This window comes from Dendrobates tinctorius, unplaced genomic scaffold, assembly GCF_039654945.1.
Source record: "Dendrobates tinctorius isolate UK_male_01 unplaced genomic scaffold, ASM3965494v1 ptg000145l, whole genome shotgun sequence".
Classification (NCBI taxonomy): domain Eukaryota; kingdom Metazoa; phylum Chordata; class Amphibia; order Anura; family Dendrobatidae; genus Dendrobates; species Dendrobates tinctorius.
Genome location: NW_027361812.1, coordinates 10,545,548 through 10,568,472, shown reverse-complemented (window position 1 = coordinate 10,568,472; position 22,925 = coordinate 10,545,548). Strand labels below are relative to the sequence as shown.

General features: G+C 43.8%; 1 protein-coding gene across 4 annotated transcripts in view; it reads right to left on the bottom strand.

Annotated features, from left to right (window-relative positions):
* SOAT2 (sterol O-acyltransferase 2) overlaps positions 1-22,925 on the bottom strand; it is a 140,457-nt gene that overhangs the window by 32,473 nt on the left and 85,059 nt on the right. For 2 of the 4 annotated variants that reach the window (XM_073546172.1, XM_073546171.1), the window contains exons 11-13: positions 2,492-2,589; positions 2,313-2,411; positions 2,092-2,227 (exon numbers count right to left, since the gene is read on the bottom strand). In XM_073546172.1, the coding sequence (XP_073402273.1) occupies positions 2,092-2,227; positions 2,313-2,411; positions 2,492-2,589 (333 nt within the window). Of the gene's footprint in view, positions 1-2,091; positions 2,228-2,312; positions 2,412-2,491; positions 2,590-22,925 lie in introns of those variants that run through there. The other 2 variants (XR_012220395.1, XR_012220394.1) reach the window with 2 other exon arrangements.

Sequence of the window (22,925 nt, the reverse complement as noted above, 5' to 3'; positions counted from 1 at the left end):
ATCTTCTTGCGACGTCACTCTCCCGTTTGATCACTCCCCGACATCGCGCTCATGTGCAGGCGTACTTATCTGCCCTGTTGAGGGCAGAGCAAAGTACTGCAGTGAGCAGGCACTGAGTCTCTCTGACCTTTCCTGGCACCTGCGCACTGCAGTACTTTGCTCTGCCCTCAACAGGGCAGATAAGTACGCCTGCACAGGAGCGCGATGCCGGGGAGCCATGAAGGAAGCAGGAGGGCGGAGGCACAAGAAGATGGTGCGTGCCGGAACCGGACCGGTGACACCCATAGGACCAGACCTCACTGGATTAACCCCCTCCCCCCCGGTGAGTATAATAAAACTTATTTTTCATATCTTGCAGGTCTGACCGGGGGCTTATCTACAGCATTATAGAATGCTGTAGATAAGCCCTGAAAGGCTGTGGCTGCATCTTATAGCGGCCAAAACAGTTGACAGGCTCTCTTTAAAGACGATGTTTCCCAAAATGTGATGTTACTGTATTTGAATATGTGTGATGACATGGTTTTATTGTATTATATGAGTAATGTAATTGTTAAAATACATAGGATTTCATAGCCACTAGTCTAAGTTTTGTGGATGTAAAAAAGAATTTTATGCAAGACATTTAGGGATAAGCTTAGGTATGGCATAAAATAAAGGACATAAGATATAACAGAAGGCTGATTGTTAGATTTGGGAAAGGAAAAGTGCAGTTTTGGGCACACTAGATATAGGAAGCAAGTTATACAGGTTGAGGCACAGTTGGGAACAGCTTTAATATGGGAGGGGGCAAGGTTTAGATAAAAGATAGTTACTTCCTGATTAGAGGCAGACTAGAGAGATACATAGTAGTGTAATCATGCTGTATATGAGAATTCACTGTGTGGGTATCAGTGTCTGGAGGGCATTTTTGTTGGCATAATACTTTATGGGGGCAATTAAAGAAGAATCTAGGGCTTCATTATGAGGAAAATTACTCTGTAAGGGCTGTAGAGCGGTGAGATATGCTCTTCTGTGCCCCATCAATTTTATTTTTTTTTTGTGGTGGGTGTGATTAGAGCTCGGGCCTCATGACTTATGTACGACTCTGCCCATCCATGGTATTTATTATTGATTATTGACAGTCCATTGCATCTGAACATAATAGCAGCCAAAGGGAAAATGTGAAATGTAGGTGTAAGTGATAACTAAATATTGAAAATTACAGTTTAGCAAAACGACTGGCAGGACAGAGGTCCAGAGACCATATCAGTAGTCCGTGGCATGACGTTGTGGTGGCCTGTCAATCAGAAGAGACACCCAGAATGCCAGAAAGTGCTCTGACCAGCAGACACAGAGAACTGAGATGGTAACCTGATTAGGGTCTTGTAGGAAGTTTTGCTCAGCTCTACTAAATATAGAACGAAGAGTATTTTTAGCTAACCCTAAGCATATAATGTAAAAGCAGATCATCCCACTAGTTCGCTGCACTTGAAAAGAGGAACCTGGCCCTGCTTGGTCCCATGGTGTTTGCTATTGGATTGTGAGAATCTCCAAGAAGAATAGCAATGATAGTGAATAAGTGAGTGAGAGGAAGGGAAACAAAAACCAAATAATTATTTCCGTCATGGCACAAATCACACATCGGGAGGTAGTCAGAGGTGTGGCTGACTGCTCACCTCCTCTTCATGTCCAATTTGTCCGAAGGCGGGGAGAGTGAAGCCAGCACTGATTATGTCATGTGATCACTGTGCCCAATGTGAATCTAGCCTTTGGGAGAGCCAGTGCTGACTGGACACATGGATCACGTGACATAATGTGAATTGAGCTTTGGGAGAGTCAGTGCTGACTGGACACATGGATCACGTGACATAATGTGAATCAAGCTTCGGGAGAGCCAGTGCCGACACCACTGGAATGGCGCCAGGACTGGCAGTGAGAAGGGGCGTTATTTTAATGTTGGAAAGCATATGGATTCAGATGGGGGTTGTCTCAGGAGTGGAAAACCCCTTAAATAGGGTCATGCGTTCATGTGTGCCCCCTCTCTTCTCTTTATACACCTGAAGCTAACACCATAATTATGAAGGAAAAACAAACAAACATGGATTTATATACCTCCAAAAATAGCAAAAAGGCAGAACATGACCGGGTAAAAGAAACCAAGAGACAATGTGAAAACGAATTCATGTACAGAGGCGGAGATGAGGAACACTGACAGCATCACTGCTGTGCGGAAACGCTTCTTCAACAGCTGAAAAAAAACAGGAATCCGTCACTTGCTGAGTGCAGGCTCACATCTCCAGGCTTTCCGATTAATGCCATGCTATTGTCCTTACCCACAGCAGATCCTGATAGACATAGTAATACAACCAGTCATGGACGACCACATTCCACGTGCGGTAGTAGTTAGAGAAGGATGTGGAGTTCCACCAGTCCTGCAGAAAAAGAGAACAGGAGCTTTATCATACGGCCATACCATGCACAAACCACTGCCTCAGAAAAAAAGTGCAGTCACCTTATAAAAAATACGATCTGCAAAGCGGAGCATCTCAGCAAAGGCGTTCAACCAACAGTGCAGAAATGCAAAGAAGGTGATTAGCAGTATAAAGGTGCCTGAAAAACAGAACAATGACGGTAAAATCAAAGCCGAGCCGTCAAAATCTGAGTGAGGCTGCTGTAGATTATACTGCATACATTTAATTGTGTCCATATTTACTGTATTATTGTACTGTGTATATGGTAACTACTGTCATCATCATGAAAGTAATTGAGAGATGGTCACAGTCCTTATATTATCATCATCACACAATTATAGCCTTTTACTTACGGTCCGGTCGTAGAACAGTTAAGAATTTAAAGGGAATATTTCATCAGAAAATTACCTAATATTTAAATAAGGTTTTGTGTTATATTTTTTTTTCATATCCCACTTTATAATAAAATTGCAAGATATCTAAATTTCAGGTTCAGGTCCTCCCAAGTGGACTAACAAAAACTAAAACAAAATGTTCTTAAAAAAAGAAAATTTATATATAAATATTATACAAACAGAGGCTGGACAGACATCTGTCTGGGATGATTTAGTGAATCCTGCATTGAGCAGGGGGGTGGACACGATGGCCATGGAGGTCCCTTCCAACTCTACGATTCTATGATTCTATGATAGAGATTAATACACAGCGCTGGCAAAAATTAAGAGACCACTGCACAGCTCTATAAAATTCAGCTTCTCTACATGTCTGACAGCCATTCCATTCCAGTGTCAGTTGAATTCCAACCAGAGTACACCTCATTCTACTTAATATGCTTCTGATTAGGTGATCACCTGAACCAAATCTTATTTAACGAAGGAAAGTATAAAAAAAAACCCTGCTGTGGGGTTCACAATCCTCTTGCAATAGGACAAGCTGGAAGGCAAAACAAGTGCTAGTAATATCCCAAAAGTAATAGGAATGAAAAAATAACTTTTAACCATGCCAAAGGAGTTGAAAAGAAAAGTCTTGAGTGAGGAAAAGAAGGGCTCAATTCTGGCATTACTAGCAGAGGGATACAGTGAGCATCATGTTGCCTCCATTCTTAAAATTTCTAAGATGGCAGTCCATAACAACAAGGTCAAGCAGCAGACATTGGGGACAACAAAGCTACAGACCGGCAGAGGGCGAAAACGACTCTCCACTGACCAGGATGACCGTCATCTTATTCAAATGTCACTCAGCAACCACAGGATGACATCAAGAGACCTACAAAAGGAATGGCAGCTGTGGTGAAGTGCATGTCAAGAACAGTTAATAACAGGCTCCCAGAGGCAGGGCTCAAGTCATGTAGAGCTAGATAAAAGCCTTTCATCAATAAGAAGCAAAGGAGAGCCAGGCTGAAGTTTGCCTAAGACCATAAGGATTGGACCATAGAGGATTGGAGTAAGGTAATCTTCTCTGATGAGTCTAATTTTCAGCTTTGCCCAACACCTGGTCGTCTAATGGTTAGATGGAGACCTGGAGAGGTGTACAAGCCACAGTGTCTTGCACCCACTGTGAAATTTGGTGGAGGATCGGTGATAATCTGGGGATGCTTCAGCAAGGCTGGAATTGGGCAGGTTAATCTTTGCGAAGGATGTATGAATCAAGCCGCATACAAGGTTATCCTGGAAAAACAGTTGATTCCTTCTGCTCAGACCATGTTCCCCAACTCTGAGGACTGGTTTTTCCAACAGGACAATGTGCCATGCCACACAGCTAGGTCAATCAATGTGTGGATGAAGGACCACCACATCAAATCCCTGTCATGGCCAGCCCAATCTCCAGACCTGAACCCCATTGAAAACCTCTGGAATGTAATCAAGAGGATGATGGATAGTCACAAGCCATCAAACAAAGAAGAACTGTTTACATTTTTGAGCCAGAAACAGTGTGAAAGACTGGTGGCAAGCATGCCAAGACGCATGAAAGCTGTTTTTAAAAATCTTGGTTATTCTACAAAATATCGATTTCTGAACTCTTCCTGAGTTAAAACATTAGCATTGTTGTTTCTAAATGATTATGAACTTATTTTCTTTGCATTATTTGAGGTCTGAAAGCACTATTTTGTTTGTTTTTTTTTTATTTTGACCATTTCTCAATTTCAGAAAATATTGCTTGGAAATTCGGAGACATGTTGTTAGAAGTTTGTAGACTAAAAGAACAATTTACATTTTACTCAAAAATATACCTATAAAGAGAAAAATCAGACAAACTGATCATTTAGAAGTGGTCTCTTAATTTTTGCCAGAGCTGTAGCTGTATACATATGATTTTTACATTGTAAACAATACAAAAAAAGAAAATGGGACAATGCAAAAGTTTGGGCATCCTTGGAGATTTGTGTGCTCAGATAACTTTGAACAAGGTTTAAGACCTTAGGTAGCCTGTCACTTGTTCACGATCATCATTAGGAAAAGCCAGGTGATGCACATTAACTAGCTTTATAAAAACCCAACCTCCTAACCCTGTGCCAAAAATCAGCGGCCATGGGTTCTTCTGAGCAGCTGCCTAGCACTCTGAAAATGGAAATAGTGGAGGCTCATAAAGCAGGAGAAGTCAATAAGAAGATAACAAAGTGTTTTCAAGTTCCCCTGTCCTCAGTTCAAAACATAATTAAGATATGGCAGTTAACAGGAACAGTGGAGACCAAGATAAGGTCTGGTGTTGTGAGTTCATTTTCCCCTTCGCCACTGAGGTCTGATGAACTCCCTCTTCTGGTAAAGGAAGGTAGTAAGCCTGATTATCAAGCACCTGAGCCTAATGATGACTGGCTGAGTGGAGTTACGGACTGGATATAAGGCCGCCGACGCCCTTCTGCCCTGCGGGTGATTTCTCTGAGGGATTCTTGGAGACCAGTCTGAATTCCTGCTCCTCAAAAGCTAAGTTTTCTGCTCTGCTTTTTGCATTTGTGTTTTGATTTTGTTTTGCTTTGTTTTTCTGGATTTCTGCCATTCCCTGCTGGGGTGAGCTGAATTCCTTTTTGTTCTGTCTTCAGAAAATACCTGAGTACTGATATAGTATTTTTGAAGCCTAGCGTCTTCAGGGTCTTTTTCCTTATCAGTCTGTTGGCTTTTGTCTTTGATAGGGTTTTGGCAGATTGCAGACAGCAACCTTCCTTTCCTGTCCTATTTAGTTAGCTTGGGCCCCATCATTTGCTCAGCCTATCTTTCTATCTGTGTGAGTATTTTTTCATCTTGCTTCACCGTCATTATATTTTGGGGGCTGCCTATTACTTTGGGGTCTGCTCTGGGGCAGTTTAGATTTCCCTTTCTGTCTTTAGGCTATTTAGCGCTCCGGCTGTGATCGAGGGGTCTAGGGCACCGTAGGAACCCCCCACGGCTACTGCTAGTTGTGTTGATCTGCAATCTGATAGCGGCCAACTTCTCTGGTTTTCTGGACGTAGCTAGTATTTTTGTGTTTGCCTCCTACGGTGACTCTTTCATAACAGAATCACCGTAGATCCTAGGGTACTCAATAGCAGGAAGGAATTGTAAAAAAAAAAAAAAAAAAAGTGTATATTTTTTCCTCTATATCTCTGAGGCCGTAGGGGGAATTTTTTTTTCTCTCAATGGAGATAAAGCAATTGTCTGATCGTGTGGAGCAGCTCGCTGCGGAAGTGCGGGGAACTTCCGCCAACCATGCTTGTTCGCATGCTGTTGAACCAAAGATCCCTACACCTGATGTATTTTTTGGGGATCGGTCTAAATTTTTGAATTTCAAAAATAATTGTAAATTATTTTTTGCCTTGAAGCCTAACTCGTCAGGGAGCTCCGCGCAGCAGGTTAAAATTGTCATCTCTTTGCTGCATGGCGATCCCCAGGATTGGGCGTTTTCTTTGAAACCAGATGATCCTATTCTGACTAATGTGAACGCATTTTTTCAAGCCTTGGGGTTGTTGTATGACAAACCTAATGCTATTGATCAGGCTGAAAAGACCCTGTTGGCATTGAACCAGGGTCGAGATTCTGCAGAATTGTACTGTCAAAAATTCCGAAAGTGGGCGGTCCTTACTACCTGGAATGATAATGCCTTGGCTGCTCTCTTTCGGAAGGGTTTGTCAGAAGCCGTAAAAGATACTATGGTGGGATTTCCTGTTCCCTCTGGTCTGGACGATTCTATGTCATTAGCCATTCTGGTTGATCGGCGTTTGCGTGAACGCAGGATTGCACGAGAGGTGTTGCCACCAGTTGAACAGGTGTCTGAACCTATGCAATGTGATAGAGTTTTGTCCAGGGAGCAGCGTCAGGAGTTCAGAAGGCGTAATAAGCTGTGTTTTTTCTGTGGAGATGCCTCGCATATTATTTCTGTCTGTCCTAAACGAGAGAAACGCTTTGCACACACGTTTTCTGTTGGTGGTGTTCAACCTAAGTTTCTTCTGGCAATTACTCTGATCTGCTCCCTGTCCACATTTTCCGCAAGGCTTTTGTGGATTCGGGAGCAGCCCAAAACCTAATGGACTTGGATTTTGCTAAACGTTGTGGATTTCCGATGAAACCTCTGCAGACGCCTATCCCTTTGAGGGGGATTGATGCTACTCCTTTGGGGAAAAATAAACCTCAGTTTTGGACCCAGGTGGTAATGCGGGTCGCCCCAGACAATCAAGAAAATTGCAGATTTTTGGTGTTGCATAATCTGCATGATACCATTGTTCTGGGGTTTCCCTGGTTACAAATTCATAATCCAGTTTTGGATTGGAAATCTGTGTCTGTGGTGAGTTGGGGTTGTCGGTGTGCCTTTAGTGAGGCTCCGGTTTTTTCCACCTCTCCTCAGTCGCATGATGTTCCTGACTATTTGGCGGACTTTTATGATGTATTTAGTGAGAATGAGTCTGCGTCTTTGCCTCCTCATAGGAGTTATGACTGTGCAATTGAACTGAGCCCGGGGTGTAAATTTCCCAAAGGGTCGGCTCTTCAATTTATCTGTACCCGAGCACGAGGCTATGCGATCCTATATTAAGGAGGCGTTGGAGAAGGGTCATATTAGACCAACCTCTTCACCCTTAGGTGCCGGGTTTTTTTTCGTGGCCAAAAAGGATGGTTCATTAAGGCCTTGTATTGATTATCGTGCCCTCAACAAAATTACTGTTAAATATCAGTATCCGTTACCCCTGATTTCGAATCTATTCTCTAAAGTTAAAGGTGCTTGCTGGTTTACCAAGCTTGACCTCAGGGGGGCGTATAATCTTATCCGCATTAAGCATGGGGATGAATGGAAGATGGCGTTTAATACTCCGGAGGGACATTTTGAGTACCTGGTGATGCCTTTTGGGCTCACTAATGCCCCTTCTGTCTTCCAGTGCTTCATGAATGATATTTTCCGAGACTTTGTCGATAAATTTTTGATTATCTATCTGGATGATATTTTGATCTTCTCCAAGGATTGGGATTCTCATGTGGAACATATTCGGACTGTGTTCCGGATCTTGAGGGAGAATTCCCTGTATGTCAAAGGATCGAAATGCCTTTTTGGAGTACAGAGGATTTCATTTTTGGGATTTATTTTGTCTCCGTCAACTATTGAAATGGACCCGGCCAAGGTACAGGCCATTTATGATTGGGTTCAGCCCACTTCTTTGAAGGCCCTCCAGAAGTTTTTGGGTTTTGCTAATTTTTATCGGAAATTTATAGCAAAATTTTCTAGTATTGCCTAGCCATTGACTGATCTGACTAAGAAGGGTGCTGATGTGTTGAATTGGTCTCCGGAGGCTGTTTCTTCCTTTCAGGAGCTGAAGCGAAGATTCACCTCCGCCCCGGTTTTGTGGCAACCTGATGTCTCACTCCCGTTCCAGGTAGAGGTGGATGCTTCTGAGATTGGTGCAGGAGCTGTTTTGTCCCAAAAGGATCCTGTAACATCTAAAATGAATCCCTGTGCTTTCTTTTCCCGAAAGTTCTCTCCATCTGAACGTAACTATGATGTGGGGAATCGGGAACTGTTGGCCATGAAATGGGCATTTGAGGAGTGGAGACATTGGTTGGAGGGAGCTAAACATCAAGTCGTGGTCCTCACTGACCACAAGAATTTGATTTACCTAGAGTCGGCTAAACGCTTGAACCCTAGACAGGCTAGGTGGGCCTTGTTTTTTACACGTTTTGATTTTGTGGTCTCTTTTCTTCCTGGAACTAAGAATATCAAGGCAGATGCCCTCTCTAGGAGCTTCTTTGCTGATTCTCCTGTGGTGACCAAGCCTGCTACCATCTTAGGCGAAGGGGTAGTTCTTTCTGCCATCTCGCCCGATTTGAGACGTGCTCTTGAAGAGTTCCAGGAGGACAAACCTGAGCGTTGTCCCAGTGGAAAGTTGTATGTTCCTGACCAGTGGAAGAAGAGAGTGATGTCTGAAGTTCATTGCGCTGCATTGGCTGGTCATCCAGGTATTTTTGGTACTAGAGATCTGGTGAGTCGGTCTTTTTGGTGGCCCGCCTTGTCTCATGATGTCAGGAATTTTGTGCAGTCCTGTGGGACTTGCTCCCGGTCTAAATCTTGTTCTAGCTCTAGTGGGTTGTTGATGCCTTTGTCGGTCCCCAGGAGGCCATGGGCCCATATTTCAATGGATTTCATCTCTGATATGCCTGTCTCTCAAAGAATGACTGTTATTTGGGTGATTTGTGATAGGTTCTCTAAGATGGTTCATCTTGTACCACTCCCTAAGTTGCCGTCTTCCTCTGAGTTGGTGCCCCTGTTTTTGCAACAGATGGTTCTCTTGCACGGGATTCCTGAGAACATTGTATCTGACAGAGGAGTTCAGTTTGTGTCTAGATTTTGGAGGACTTTCTGTTCCAAGCTGGGAATTCAGTTGTCCTTCTCCTCTGCTTTTCACCCTCAGACCAATGGGCAGACAGAGAACAAACCAGACCTTGGAGTCGTATTTGAGATGTTTTATATCCGCTGATCAGGATGATTGGGTTTCATTTTTGCCCTTGGCCGAATTTGCTTTAAATAATAGAGCTAGTTCTGCCACTTTGATGTCACCTTTTTTTTGTAACTTTGGGTTTCATCCTCGATTTTCTTCAGGGCAGGCGGAGCCTTCTGCCTGCCCAGGTGTTGACACTGTGGTGGAGAGAATGCACCAGATCTGGGACCAAGTGGTGGATAAGTTATCTCTCTCCCAGGAAAAGGCCCAGCGGTTTTCCAACCGACATAGGACCATTGGTCCCCAGTTTAAGGTTGGTGATATGGTGTGGTTATCATCAAAAAATATTGCTATGAAGGTGGCTTCTCCTAAGTTTAAGCCTAGATTTATTGGACCTTACAAGATTTTGGAGATTATTAATCCGGTCTCTTTTCGTTTGGCTCTTCCTGTCACATTTAAAATCCATAATGTGTTCCATAAGTCCTTGTTGAAGAGGTTTGTTGAACCAGTTGTTCCTGGGGTGGCACCTCCGGACCCTGTATTGGTTGAAGGTAACATGGAATATGAGGTAGAGAAAATACTGGATTCCCGTCTGGCTAGACGGAGACTCCAGTATTTGGTTAAGTGGAAGGGTTATGGTCAGGAGGATAATTCCTGGGTCTCTGCCTCTGATATTCATGCCAAAAGATTGGTGCGTGCCTTTCATCGGGCTCACCCTGATCGTCCTGGTGGCATGGTTGAGGGTTCGGTGACCCCTCCTCAAGGGGAAGGTACTGTTGTGAGTTCATTTTCCCCTTCGCCACTGAGGTCTGATGAACTCCCTCTTCTGGTAAAGGAAGGTAGTGAGCCTGATTATCAAGCTCCTGAGCCTAATGATGATGACTGGCTGAGTGGAGTTACGGACTGGATATAAGGCCGCCGACGCCCTTCTGCCCTGCGGGTGATTTCTCTGAGGGATTCTTGGAGACCAGTCTGAATTCCTGCTCCTCAAAAGCTAAGTTTTCTGCTCTGCTTTTTGCATTTGTGTTTTGATTTTGTTTTGCTTTGTTTTTCTGGATTTCTGCCATTCCCTGCTGGGGTGAGCTGAATTCCTTTTTGCTCTGTCTTCAGAAAATACCTGAGTACTGATATAGTATTTTTGAAGCCTAGCGTCTTCAGGGTCTTTTTCCTTATCAGTCTGTTGGCTTTTGTCTTTGATAGGGTTTTGGCAGATTGCAGACAGCAACCTTCCTTTCCTGTCCTATTTAGTTAGGATGGGCCACATCGTTTTCTCAGCCTATCTTTCTATCTGTGTGAGTGTTTTTTCATCTTGCTTCACCGTCATTATATATTGGGGGCTGCCTATTACTTTGGGGTCTGCTCTGGGGCAGTTTAGATTTCCCTTTCTGTCTTTAGGCTATTTAGCGCTCCGGCTGTGATCGAGGGGTCTAGGGCACCGTAGGAACCCCCCACGGCTACTGCTAGTTGTGTTGATAGGTTCAGGGGTCTGCAATCTGATAGCGGCCAATTTCTCTGGTTTTCTGGACGTAGCTACTATTTTTGTGTTTGCCTCCTACGGTGACTCTTTCATAACAGTCTGGAAGACCAAGCAAAATTTCAGTTAGCTGCTCGCAGGATTGCTAGAGAGGCTAATCAGAACCCTTGCTTGACTGCAAAAGATATTCAGAAGGACTTAGCAGTCTCTGAAGTTGTGGTACATTGTTCTACAGTTCAGACACACCTGCAAAAATATGGCCTTCATGGAAGAATCATAAGAATAATACCTCTCCTCACCATAAAATTCAGCATCAGAAGTATGCAAAAGAACATCTCAAAATTAAACAATCTAACGTCTAATAAAGTAGATACCAGCTACTAACTTTGGATAAAATAAGACCTCAATTTTTATTAATGGTATCCATTAAACTATAAAAAATAAAAATCTCAGTTATCTAAACCAATAAGTGAATCAATCTACTCTGTCCATTCAATATAAAATAGACAAATAATCTCTAAGCGCCATACACTGACGCTACATGACCCCCAAAAACATTGTAGGCCTATTTCAATAATATTCTAAAACCCACACTAAACATATTTGTACCCACATTTGAGAGGTGAACTAAGTCTGCCCACTAAAAAACAGGATAACAGACCTCCAGATCCGACGTGTCTAAGAAAACCGAACTAGATAAAGTACGTACTTTTTAATACTGCTATTTAATTGCTTCTTTATTTTTTCCAGAAACAGCAACTACTTACAGTACCAGCTCAATATTGAATCAATCTTAGAGAAAAAGACTATTGTACTTGAAATAAGACATGTGTAATTTTACATCTGGAAATGAAAAATGATATGGCATTTATCAAATGTCAGAATAAACAAATACACACCGGCGCTACAAATACACAGTAGTGTAGCATGGGCCCATACTACACGCCTCCCGCCAGTCACGCCCCTCGTTCACCACGCCACTGTTCGGCAGCGCCATCGGCCGTGGCTGACTGCCGCTCTGGGTGACGCGTTCCCTTGCGGGGAGCTGTTTCTTTTGCAAATTTACACCCCGGGTTCAGCTCAATTGCACAGTCATAACTCCTATGAGGAGGCAAAGACGCAGACTCATTCTCACTAAATACATCATAAAAGTCAGCCAAATAGTCAGGAACATCATGCGACTGGGGAGAGGTGGAGAAAACAGGAGCATCACTAAGGGCACACCGACAACCCCAACTCACCACAGATAAAGATTTCCAATCCAGAACTGGATTATGGATTTGCAACCAGGGAAACCCCAGAACAATGGTATCATGCAAATTATGCAACACCAAGAATCTGCAATTTTCTTGATGGTCTGGGGCGACCCGCATTACCACCTGGGTCCAAAACTGAGGTTTATTCTTTGCCAAAGGAGTAGCATCAATACCCCTCAAAGGGATAGGCGTCCGCAGAGGTGTCATAGGAAATCCACAACGTTTAGCAAAATCCAAGTCCATCAGGTTCAGAGCTGCTCCCGAATCCACAAAAGCCTTGGCAGAAAATGTGGACAGGGAGCAGATCAGAGTAATTGCCAGAAGAAACTTAGGTTTAACACCACCCACAGAAAACGTGTGTGCACAACGTTTCTCTCGTTTAGGGCAGACAGAAATAATATGCGAGGCATCTCCACAAAAAAAACACAGCTTATTACGCCTTCTGAACTCCTGACGTTGCGCCCTAGACAAAACTCTATCACATTGCATAGGTTCAGACATTTGTTCAACAGGTGGCAAGATCTCTCGTGTAGTTTTGCGTTCACGTAAACGCCGATCCACCTGAATGGCTAATGACATAGAATCGTCAAGACCAGAGGGAACAGGAAATCCCACCATAGTATCTTTTACAGTTTCTGACAAACCCTTGCGAAAGAGGGCTGCCAAGGCACAAACATTCCAGGTAGTAAGGACCGCCCACTTTGGGAATTTTTGACAGTACAACTCTGCCGAATCCCGACCCTGGCTTAATGCCAACAGGGCCTTTTCAGCCTGATCAATAGCATTAGGTTCATCATACAACAACCCCAAGGCTTGAAAAAATGCATTCAGAATAGGATCATCAGGTTTCAAAGAAAACGCCCAATCCTGGGGATCGCCGCGCAGCAAAGAGATGACAATTTTAACCTGCTGAGCGGAGCTTCCCTGACGAGTTAGGCTTCAAGGCAAAAAATAATTTACAATTATTCTTGAAATTCAAGAATTTAGACCGATCCCGAAAAAACACATCAGGAGTATGAATCTTTGGTTCAGCAGCATGTGAATGAGCAAGATAGGCAGAAATTCCCCGCACTTCAGCAGCGAGCTGCTCCACACGATCAGACAATTGCTTCATCTCCATTGAGAGAAAAATTCCCCCTACGGCCTCAGAGATATAGAGGAAAAAATATGCACAAAAAAAAAAAAATGCTGACACTTTTTTTTTTTTTTTTCTTTTACAATTCTCTCCTGCTATTGAGTACCCTAGGATCTGCGGTATGGCTGGTGATTCTGTTATGATGAGTCACCGAAGGAGGAAAAAACAAAATACTAGCTAAGTCCAGAAAAACCAGAGAGGTTGGCAGCTATCGGATTGCAGACCCCTGAACCTATCCACAACAACTAGCAGTAGCCGTGGGGGGTTCCTACGGTGCCCTAGACCCCTCGATCACAGCCGGAGAACTACTTAGCCTAAAGACAGAAAGGGGAAAAACTAAACTGCCCCAGAGCAGACCCCAAAGCAATAGGCAGCCCCCAACATATAATGACGGTGAAGCAAGATGAAAACACTAACACAGATAGAAAGATAGGTTGAGCAAATGATGGGGCCTAAGCTAACTAAATAGGACAGGATAGGAAAGCTGCTGTCTGCCATCCGCAAAAATCCTATCCAAAATGTGCCAACCGACTGATAGGAAAAACAGGCCCTGAAGTCGCTAGGCTTCAAAAGACTATATCAGCACTCAGGTATATTCTGAAGACAGAGCAAAAGATCAACAGATCAGAGACAAAAATGGAATTCAGCTCACCCCCCGGCCAGGGATGGCAGAACTCCCAAAAAACAAGGCAAAGCAAAAACAAAACTGAAGTGTACAAAGCAGAGCAGAAAAACTTAGCTTTGAGACGCAGGAATCAGACTGGTCTCCAAGAATCCAGCAGGATCACCAGCAAGGCAGAAGGGCGTCGGCTGCCTTATATCCAGTCCTCAATTCCAGCCACCCAGTCATCATCTAGCTGCCCAGGTTTTTGGTAATCAGCCTCACTACCTTCCTTCACCAGAGGAGGGAGTTCATCAGACCTCAACGGTGAAGGGAAAAATGAACTCACAACACCCTTCTTTTTATCCACTTGTGACTTCAAGAGCATTATGTTCATCAACAGCCAGTCTTCATAACAGTGAGTAACGTCATCTGTTTTTTGGCTGTATGCATTTGCATTCCACATTTTAAAGTTCTACCGCCATTTCTAGTTTGGTTGCATTTTTATTACACAGTGCTTTAAGCGCGGCCACTTTTAGTTTAGTTCCAGTTGTGTTTTCTAGTGGCGGAGAGCACAATCACTCAGCTTTTTGTTTGACTGTGTATTTGTAGCGCCGGTGTGTATTTCTTTATTCTGACATTTGATAAATGCCATATCATTTTTCATTTCCAGATGTGAAATTACACAAATTTTGGTCCTAGTCAGATTTGTTAAAGTTCTCACAATATTTTTTTTTCTATTGTAAACCTTAAACTCCCTACCAGAACAATTCCCAAAATACAGGATCAAAGGACAGATTTTTTTTTCCATATCTTCATACCTTATAACTTCACACAACCCCCGTCTGCCCCCTCCCCAAAAAAAAAAAGTAACAGGATATCCGAAATCCAAATTAACAGTATCTGAACTATAGCAAAACAATTATGGTAAAAATAAGCAAATCAGACCAAACATAAAATTTGAACCCACCAGATTCCCATCGAACTGTCCATTAAATTATTCTCTCATGTAGGCCCATCTTAGCGGATGCACCGCACGGAAACAACAGTGATGAAATTTTCAAATTAACATAAACCAAGCTTCACTAGGCATTTCTTTAAACTACAAGTAAGTGGAGAACAATATTCATTATCTATAGGCAGGATGGCTGTAGGCCAAACGATGCTTAAGTCCATCAATCAGCTGGCAACTATCTCAGCCAGCTCTCCCATACACAGAAGAGTTCACTCTGCTAAATGCTCTTGTTCTCTATGTGAGATGCCAACCTATCGCAAAGAGAACAAGACGGATCGGCAGTCCAAAATCGGAGATGCCGGATCGATATCTCCCCCAACATTAAATTGTCCGGGGCCTCCATAAACAGAGTGGCTACTTAACCCGTCAATATTATAGGGCTAGCCTGGAATTAATCTAATGTGTATGGTGGACTTTGTCTTCCACTGTTGTGTCATTGAATTCTTATTCTTCACCACAAACTCACCCACTCAAGGCAGCAAAAAAAGGCACGTACAAATACTGCTTTGAATAGTTGTGTTTCAAACAAAGACGCACAGACCTGACCAAAAATGTTTTGACCAAAAATCATGCAACACTCTGAAAGAAATTGGTCTTCTCCACTCAACAAGTTAAACCTTTTAACATCTGCATAAGTGAAAAGTAGGTAATAATAATAAATTTTATTTCTATAGCGCCGACATATTCCGCAGCACTTTAAATTTCAGAGGGGATTTGTACAGACAATAGACATTACAGCATAACAATAATCACATAGATTATAACAAATACCAAGAGGAATGAGGGCCCTGCTCGCAAGCTTACAGTCTATGAGGAAAGAGGTAGACACAAAAGGTGGGTGGTAACAGTTGCCCTGATTGTATGGACCAGCCATAATGTTAAGTGTGTACCAGTACAGACACAGAGGGCTAATGGATGCATAAAGCATGTTGGAACATGATGCGGGGAACCTGGTTATGGTAAAACTTTTGGCTGTGCCACACAGGGATAGATTAGGTTAATGTGTTGAGGCGATAGGCCAGTCTGAATAAATGCGTTTTCAGGGCACGCTTAAAATTGTGGGGATTGGGGACTAATCGTATTGACCTGGGAAGTGCATTCCAAAGAATTGGCACAGCACGTGTAAAGTCTTGGAGACGGGAGTGGGAGGTTCTGATTATTGAGGATGCTAACCTCAGGTCATCAGCAGAGTGGAGGGCGCGGGTAGGGTGGTATACTGAAACAAGGGAGGAGATGTAGGGTGGTGCTGAGCCATGGAGGGCTTTGTGGGTGAGGGTAATAAGTTTGTACTGGATTCTGGAGTGGATGGGTAGCCAGTGTAATGACTGGCACAAGGTAGAGGCATCGGTGTAACGATTGGTGAGGAATATGATCCTGGCTGCAGCATTCAAGAAAGATTGAAGAGGGGAAAGTTTGGTAAGAGGGAGACCAATTAGAAGAGAGTTACAATAGTCGAGACGAGAATGAATAAGAGAAACAGTAAGAGTTTTTGCAGAGTCAAAAGTAAGAAAAGGTCGAATTCTAGAGATGTTTTTGAGGTGCAGATGACAAGAGCAAGCCAGTGATCGAATGTGGGGGGCGAAAGAAAGCTCGGAGTCATGTATGACCCCAAGACAGCGGGCATGTTGCTGGGGAGTAATAGTGGAACCACACACAGAAATGGCAATGTCGGGTATAGGTACATTAGTAGAGGGAGGAAACACAAGGAGTTCAGTCTTTGACAGGTTCAGTTTCAGATATAGTGAGGACATGATGTTAGACACAGCGTTTAGACAATCGCCGGTGTTTTCTAGAAAGGCTGGCGTGATGTCAGGAGAAGAAGCGTATAATTGGGTGTCGTCAGCATAGAGATGGTACTGGAAACCAAATCTACTGATTGTTTGACCAATAGGGGCATTGTACAAGGAGAAGAGGAGGGGGCCTAGAACCGATCCTTGAGGAACCCCAACAGTAAGGGCAAGGTGAGAGGAGGAGCCAGCAAAAGATACAGTAAAGGAGCGGTCAGAGAGATAGGAGGAGAACCAGGAGAGAACGGTGTCCTTGAGGCCAATGGAACGGAGCATAGTGAGGAGGAGCTGATGATCCACAGTGTCGAATGCTGCAGAGAGATCCAAGAGAATTAGCATGGAGTAATGACCATTTGATTTAGCTGTTAGTAGATCATTAGAGACTTTAGTGAGGGCAGTTTCAGTAGAGTGTAAAGAGTGGAAACTGGATCGGAGAGGGTCGAGAAGAGAGTTATCAAAGAGATAGTGGATAAGACGGGAATGGACCAGGCGTTCCAGGAGTTTAGAGTTGAAGGGAAGATTAGAGACAGGTCTATAGTTAGCGGCACAGTTTTGGATGAGGCATGGTTTTTTAAGTAGTGGATGTATGATGGCATGCTTAAATGAGGAGGGAAAGATACCAGAAGAGAGAGAGAGGTTAAATATTTTAGTTAGGTGAGGGGTGACAGCAGGGGAAAGGGACTGGAGGAGACGTGACGGAAATGGGTCACTGGTGCAAGTGGTTGGGCGAGAAGATGCAAGGAGCCCGCTTACTTCTTCTTCTGTGACTGGTTCAAAATCAGAGCCTGAGCTAGATGCAGTGGGGGAGGGAGGACAGTGCATGGTGTGAGGGGATTGGGAGATAATTTCTTGTCGAATCTGGTCAACTTTTTCTTTGAAGTAATTGGCCAGATCGTCAGCTCGGAGCTCCGTGGTTGGGGCCTGTACTCTTGGGTTGAGTAGAGAATGAAAAGTGTCAAAGAGACGTTTTGGGTTATTGGACAGTGAGATGATGAGGGTGTTGAAATAGGTTTGTTTGGAGAGGTGAAGGGCAGTGTTGCATGTTCGAAGCATAAACTTATAATGGATGAAATCTTCGTGTAGATTGGATTTTCTCCACAGACGTTCGGCGCACCTGGAGCACCGCTGCAGGAAACGTGTTTGCAGGGTGTGCCAGGGTTGTCGCCGTCTGTGTTGTGGTGTTCTATTTATAGGGGGTGCAAATTCATCCAGGGCACTTTGAAGTGTTTCATTGTAATGCTTCAATGCAGAATCAGGACATGAGAGGGAGGAGATAGAGGCCAATGAAGACTGCAAGTTCTTCATAAGTTTCTGGGTGTTAATGGCCTGTATGTTTCTATAAATATGGACAGTGGGGGTGACCTGAGCAGCCTGGCAGTTCTTGATAGAGAATGAAATTAGATTGTGGTCAGAGAGCGGGAGAGGGGAGTTTGCAAAATCATCCACTGTACAAAGCCGAGAGAAGACCATGTCGAGGGAGTTTCCGTCTTCATGCATTGGAGAATTAGTAAGCTGCGAAAGGCCAAACGAGGAGGTTAGAGATAATAGGTGAGTAGCAGATGGGGAGAGTGGAAGAGCAATGGGGTTGTTGAAATCTACCATGATGAGGGTAGGGATGTCACAAGAGAGAAAATGTGGAAGCCAAGTGGCAAAATGAGCCAGGAACTGATGGGAGGGTGTTATGAATGAGTCACCGTAGGAGGCAAAAACAGAAATACTAGCTAAGTCCAGAAAACCAGAGAAGTTGGCAGCTATCGGATTGCAGACCCCTGAACCTAACAACAACAACTAGCAGTAGCCGTGGGGGGTTCCTACGGTGCCCTAGACCCCTCGATCACAGCCGGAGAACTACATAGCCTAAAGACAGAAAGGGAAATCTAAACTGCCCCAGAGCAGACCCCAAAGCAATAGGCAGCCCACAACATATACACTGTGTTCCAAATTATTATGCAAATTGGATTTAAGTGTCATAAAGATGTAATTTTTTGTTTTTCAAATAAACTCATAGATGGTATTGTGTATCAGGGCTCTTTGGATCACTGAAATCAATCTCAAATGCCTGTGATAATTAGTTTACCAGGTGAGCCCAATTAAAGGAAAACTACTTAAGAATGATGTTCCACATTATTAAGCAGGGCACAGGTTTCAAGGAATTTAGAAAAGAAAAATGATCTCTCTGCTGCTGAAAAGCATCAAATAGTGCAATGCCTTGGTCAAGAGATGAAAACATTAAATATTTCCCAAAAACTTAAACGTGATCATCGTACTGTTAAGAGATTTGTGGTTGATTCTGAGCACAGACCTGTTGTGCTGGTAAAGGCAGAATGAGGAAGGTTTCTGCCAGGCAAGTTCATCGGATTAAAAGAGTGGCTGCTAAAAAGCCATTACAAACCAGCAAACAGATATTTAAAGCTGCTGGTGTCTCTGGAGTCCCTCGAACCTCAAGGTGTAGGATCCTTCAAAAGCATGCTGTGGTGCATAAACCTACTATTCAGCCACCCCTAAACAGTGTTCACAAGCAGAAATGGTTGCAGTGGGCCAAGACATACATGAAGACTAATTTTCAAACAGTCTTGTTTACTGATGAGTGTCGAGCAACCCTGGATGGTCCAGATGGATGGAGTAGTGGATGGTTGGTGGATGGCCACTATGTCCCAACAAGGCTGCGACGTCAGAAAGGAGGTGGAGGAGTCATGTTTTGGGCCGGAATCATGGGGAAACAGCTGGTAGGGCTCTTTAAGGTTCCTGAAGGTGTGAAAATGACCTCTGCAAAGTATATAGAGTTTCTGACTGACAGCTGTCTTCCATGGTATAAAAAGCAGAAATGTGCCTTCAGGAGCAAAATCCTCTTCATGCATGACACTGCACCATCTCATGCTGCAAAGAATACCTCTGAGTCATTGACTGCTATGGGCATAAAAGGAGATAAACTCATGGTTTGGCCACCATCTTTCCCTGACCTCATCCCTATAGAGAACCTTTGGAGTATCATCAAACAAAAGATCTATGATGGTGGAAGGCAGCTCACATCAAAACAGCAGCTCTGGGAGGCTATTATGACTTCATGCAAAGAAATACAAGCAGAAACTCTCCAAAAAACTCACAAGTTCAATGGATGCAAGAATTGTGAAGGTGATATCAAAGAAGGGTTCCTATGTTAACATGTAACTTGGCCTGTTAGGATGTTTTGGAGTTAAATAGCTTTTTTGTTCGGTGAATGTGACCACCTAACGCTGCAAATTCCACAAATGAGCATTTTCAGTTCTTTAAAACATATCAAATGTTTAGAAATTCTTCTGTGCATAATAATTTGGAACAGTGCAATTTGAGTTTTTAGTCATTTTGGAGATTATACTGTTATCATTGGGAGGTTTCTTCAATAAAATTCGATGTATACTCTAACGGGTTATGACTTTTATTAGACTGACTGTCATTTGTACTGACTATTTAGGAAAATCAGAGAAAAATATAATTTGCATAATAATTCGGAACACAGTGTAATGACGGTGAAGCAAGATGAAAAAACACTCACACAGATAGAAAGATAGGCTGAGCAAATGATGGGGCCCAAGCTAACTAAATAGGACAGAATAGAAAAGCTGCTGTCTGCAATCCGCCAAAACCCTCTCAAAAACAAGAGCCAACAGACTGATAGGGAAAAAAGCCCTGAAGACGCTAGGCTTCAAAAAGACTATATCAGTACTCAGGTATTATCTGAAGACAGAGCAAAAGGGAATTCAGCTCACCCAGCAGGGAAAGGCAGAAATCCATTAAAACAAGGCAAAACAAAACCAAAACACAAATGCAAAAATTAGAGCAGAAAACTTAGCTTTTGAGGAGCAGGAATCAGACTGGTCTCCAAGAATCCCTCAGAGTAATCACCCGCAAGGCAGAAGGGCGTCGGCTGCCTTATATCCAGTCAGCAATCCCAGTCACCCAGTCATCATCATTCTGCTCAGGTGCTTTGTAATCAGCCTCACTACCTTCCTTCACCAGAAGAGGGAGTTCATCAGACCTCAATGGTGAAGGGGAAAATGAACTCACAACAGGAGGGGCCGGGAGGACGATACACCACCGCCACTCGCATGGAGAAGGGGGTGTAGAGTCTGACGGCATGGACCTCAAAAGAAGGGAAGACTAGTGAGGGTAGTTGAGGGATAACCTGAAAAGTACATTTTGGTGATAGGAGCAGACCAATGCCTCCACCTGCTCTATTGTCTGATCTTGGGGTATGAGAGAAGTGTAGTCCCCCGTATGAAAGAGCAGCAGCAGCGGTAGTGTCTGACTGCTGGATCAAGGTTTCAGTAAGAACCAGGAGGTTAAGAGAATTAGAATGGAAAAAGTCATGAGTGAAGGAGAGTATGTTACACACTGAGCGAGAATTCCAAAGTGCACAATTAAGAGAGACAGATGGCATGCAGGGAATATTAATAAGATTAGAGGGGTTTCTGAGTGTAGCAGTTGGGGGGTTTAACTTTCTATAAGATGGGGGACCAGGGTTGGAAGCAATGTCTCCTGCGACTAGGAGGAGGATAGAAAGAGTGAGCAGATGGTTAAGTGATTTGTGAGAGCGTCTCTTATGTTGAATGGTGGGACTGACTGGATCTGTGCAATTTAACAATGTGAAAAGAGCATGAGTGCTATACATAGGAGAGGAAAGGAGCGAGGGGCCAATATGGATGGAGTGTATAGAGTTAATGCCAGGGCGGTGGATGTGTGTGAATGTAGCGGCCAGGATATAAATTACACAAATGCATATGGTGTATATTTGTTGTACTCCAAATGTACAGGGATTAGATGTATATAAATGTCTTACCTGTCTCCTGCCTTGTCTAACTGCCATGTTATAACTGCCAGTACTTTGATACATGTACTTAGATTACATATGCATAAATGCCCCCTGCATAAATGCTCCCCCTAGCTATGTCTGAATATATAGGAGGTTAAGGCTAAGATTTTTTTCTTTTTTTTTTTGCTCTCTCTCTTCTCGTTAATCAATCAAACTAAATTGAGACAGCAGGACCCAATAAAATGTTGTGGTCAGATAAAAAGATGTCCAGCACTACATGGATCATAAAGCACTTTGAAAAGTTTCTTGACCTCACAACATAAGGGGACAAGCAGAGTAAGTTGAAATAACTATATACCAGATATGAGCTTGCATAGTTGAAAACACATAGATAGCATTCAGGAAGAATGTAGGTAGAAATAAGTGGTAAATCAACAATCTTGAAACATGAGAACTGCTGCTATCTCTAATCTTGAAAATCAAGTGTGGCGTCCCTGAGGGTTCAGTCGCCACAGAGGTACTGCACCTCCTCCTGAGGTGTAGTATCCCACTACCCAGGTAAGATGGAGACATCTGACCAGACTCCAGCACCTGCACCCAGCACAGAAACCTTAGAACAACAGGGCACCCTCTAAGACCCCTGCTTGGTTCATGAAGGGTGCTGGGAGGTGGGTGGAGCTTAGGTTGCACTAAAGACCAGGAGAATTAGAGGAAGTCAGGAGCAGTTCCCCAGAGAGGGATGGAGTGAGAGGACATATATGCAGCAGCCTCTTGTGAGCTGGAACTGCTGGCAAGGAAAGGAGCAGAAAGAGTTCTCCAGAAGGAAAGGACGGGACACGTTGAGGAGAGCTGGGGATTCGAGCTAGAGCAGAGCTCATTCCTAAGCTTATGCGCCAAAGGCCGGGCGCCGATATCCGAGGCTGTGTGAATGCTAATGGTTCTACAGCAGAAACCGGAGGAATAGAAGTTGTGACCACTGTATTCCCAGCTAAGACTCGACGACACAGTGTGTGAGCCGGGACATGATTGGAAGGAGTCCCTGAAGTAGGCTACAGCTACCTGTCATGCGAGTGGAGTTCTGGGTAACAGCAAGAAAGAGGAACTTGAGTGTAATTCATAACTACAAGTACTTCAGATTAGCGCTAGTAAGGAGACGTCTAGAAAAGGCACATACGGACAGGATTGCTGGAAAGGTGTGCTCCATCTGCCTGGGAGTTGGCTGAGCCCCTCACCTGGAGGACGCGGCACTGAAGCGGGCATTTGAGTGCACCAGAAAACAGTGAGTAAAGCTATGGAACTGCATTCAACTGTGTCTCTGCCTTCTTCATGCGTCACCCTTCAGCACTGCTATGTCTCTGTGCCTAAACACTACACCATCTACCTCAACATCTACTACAACTGCCCTGGGACTACAGCTCTGTCTGTGGAGAGCTATTACACCTCTGCTGCATCACACCATCTGTCCCAGAGGATCTGCTCTGGAGCACTGGTCCCCTTTCTGACCAGATACCACAGGTGGCATCACGAAC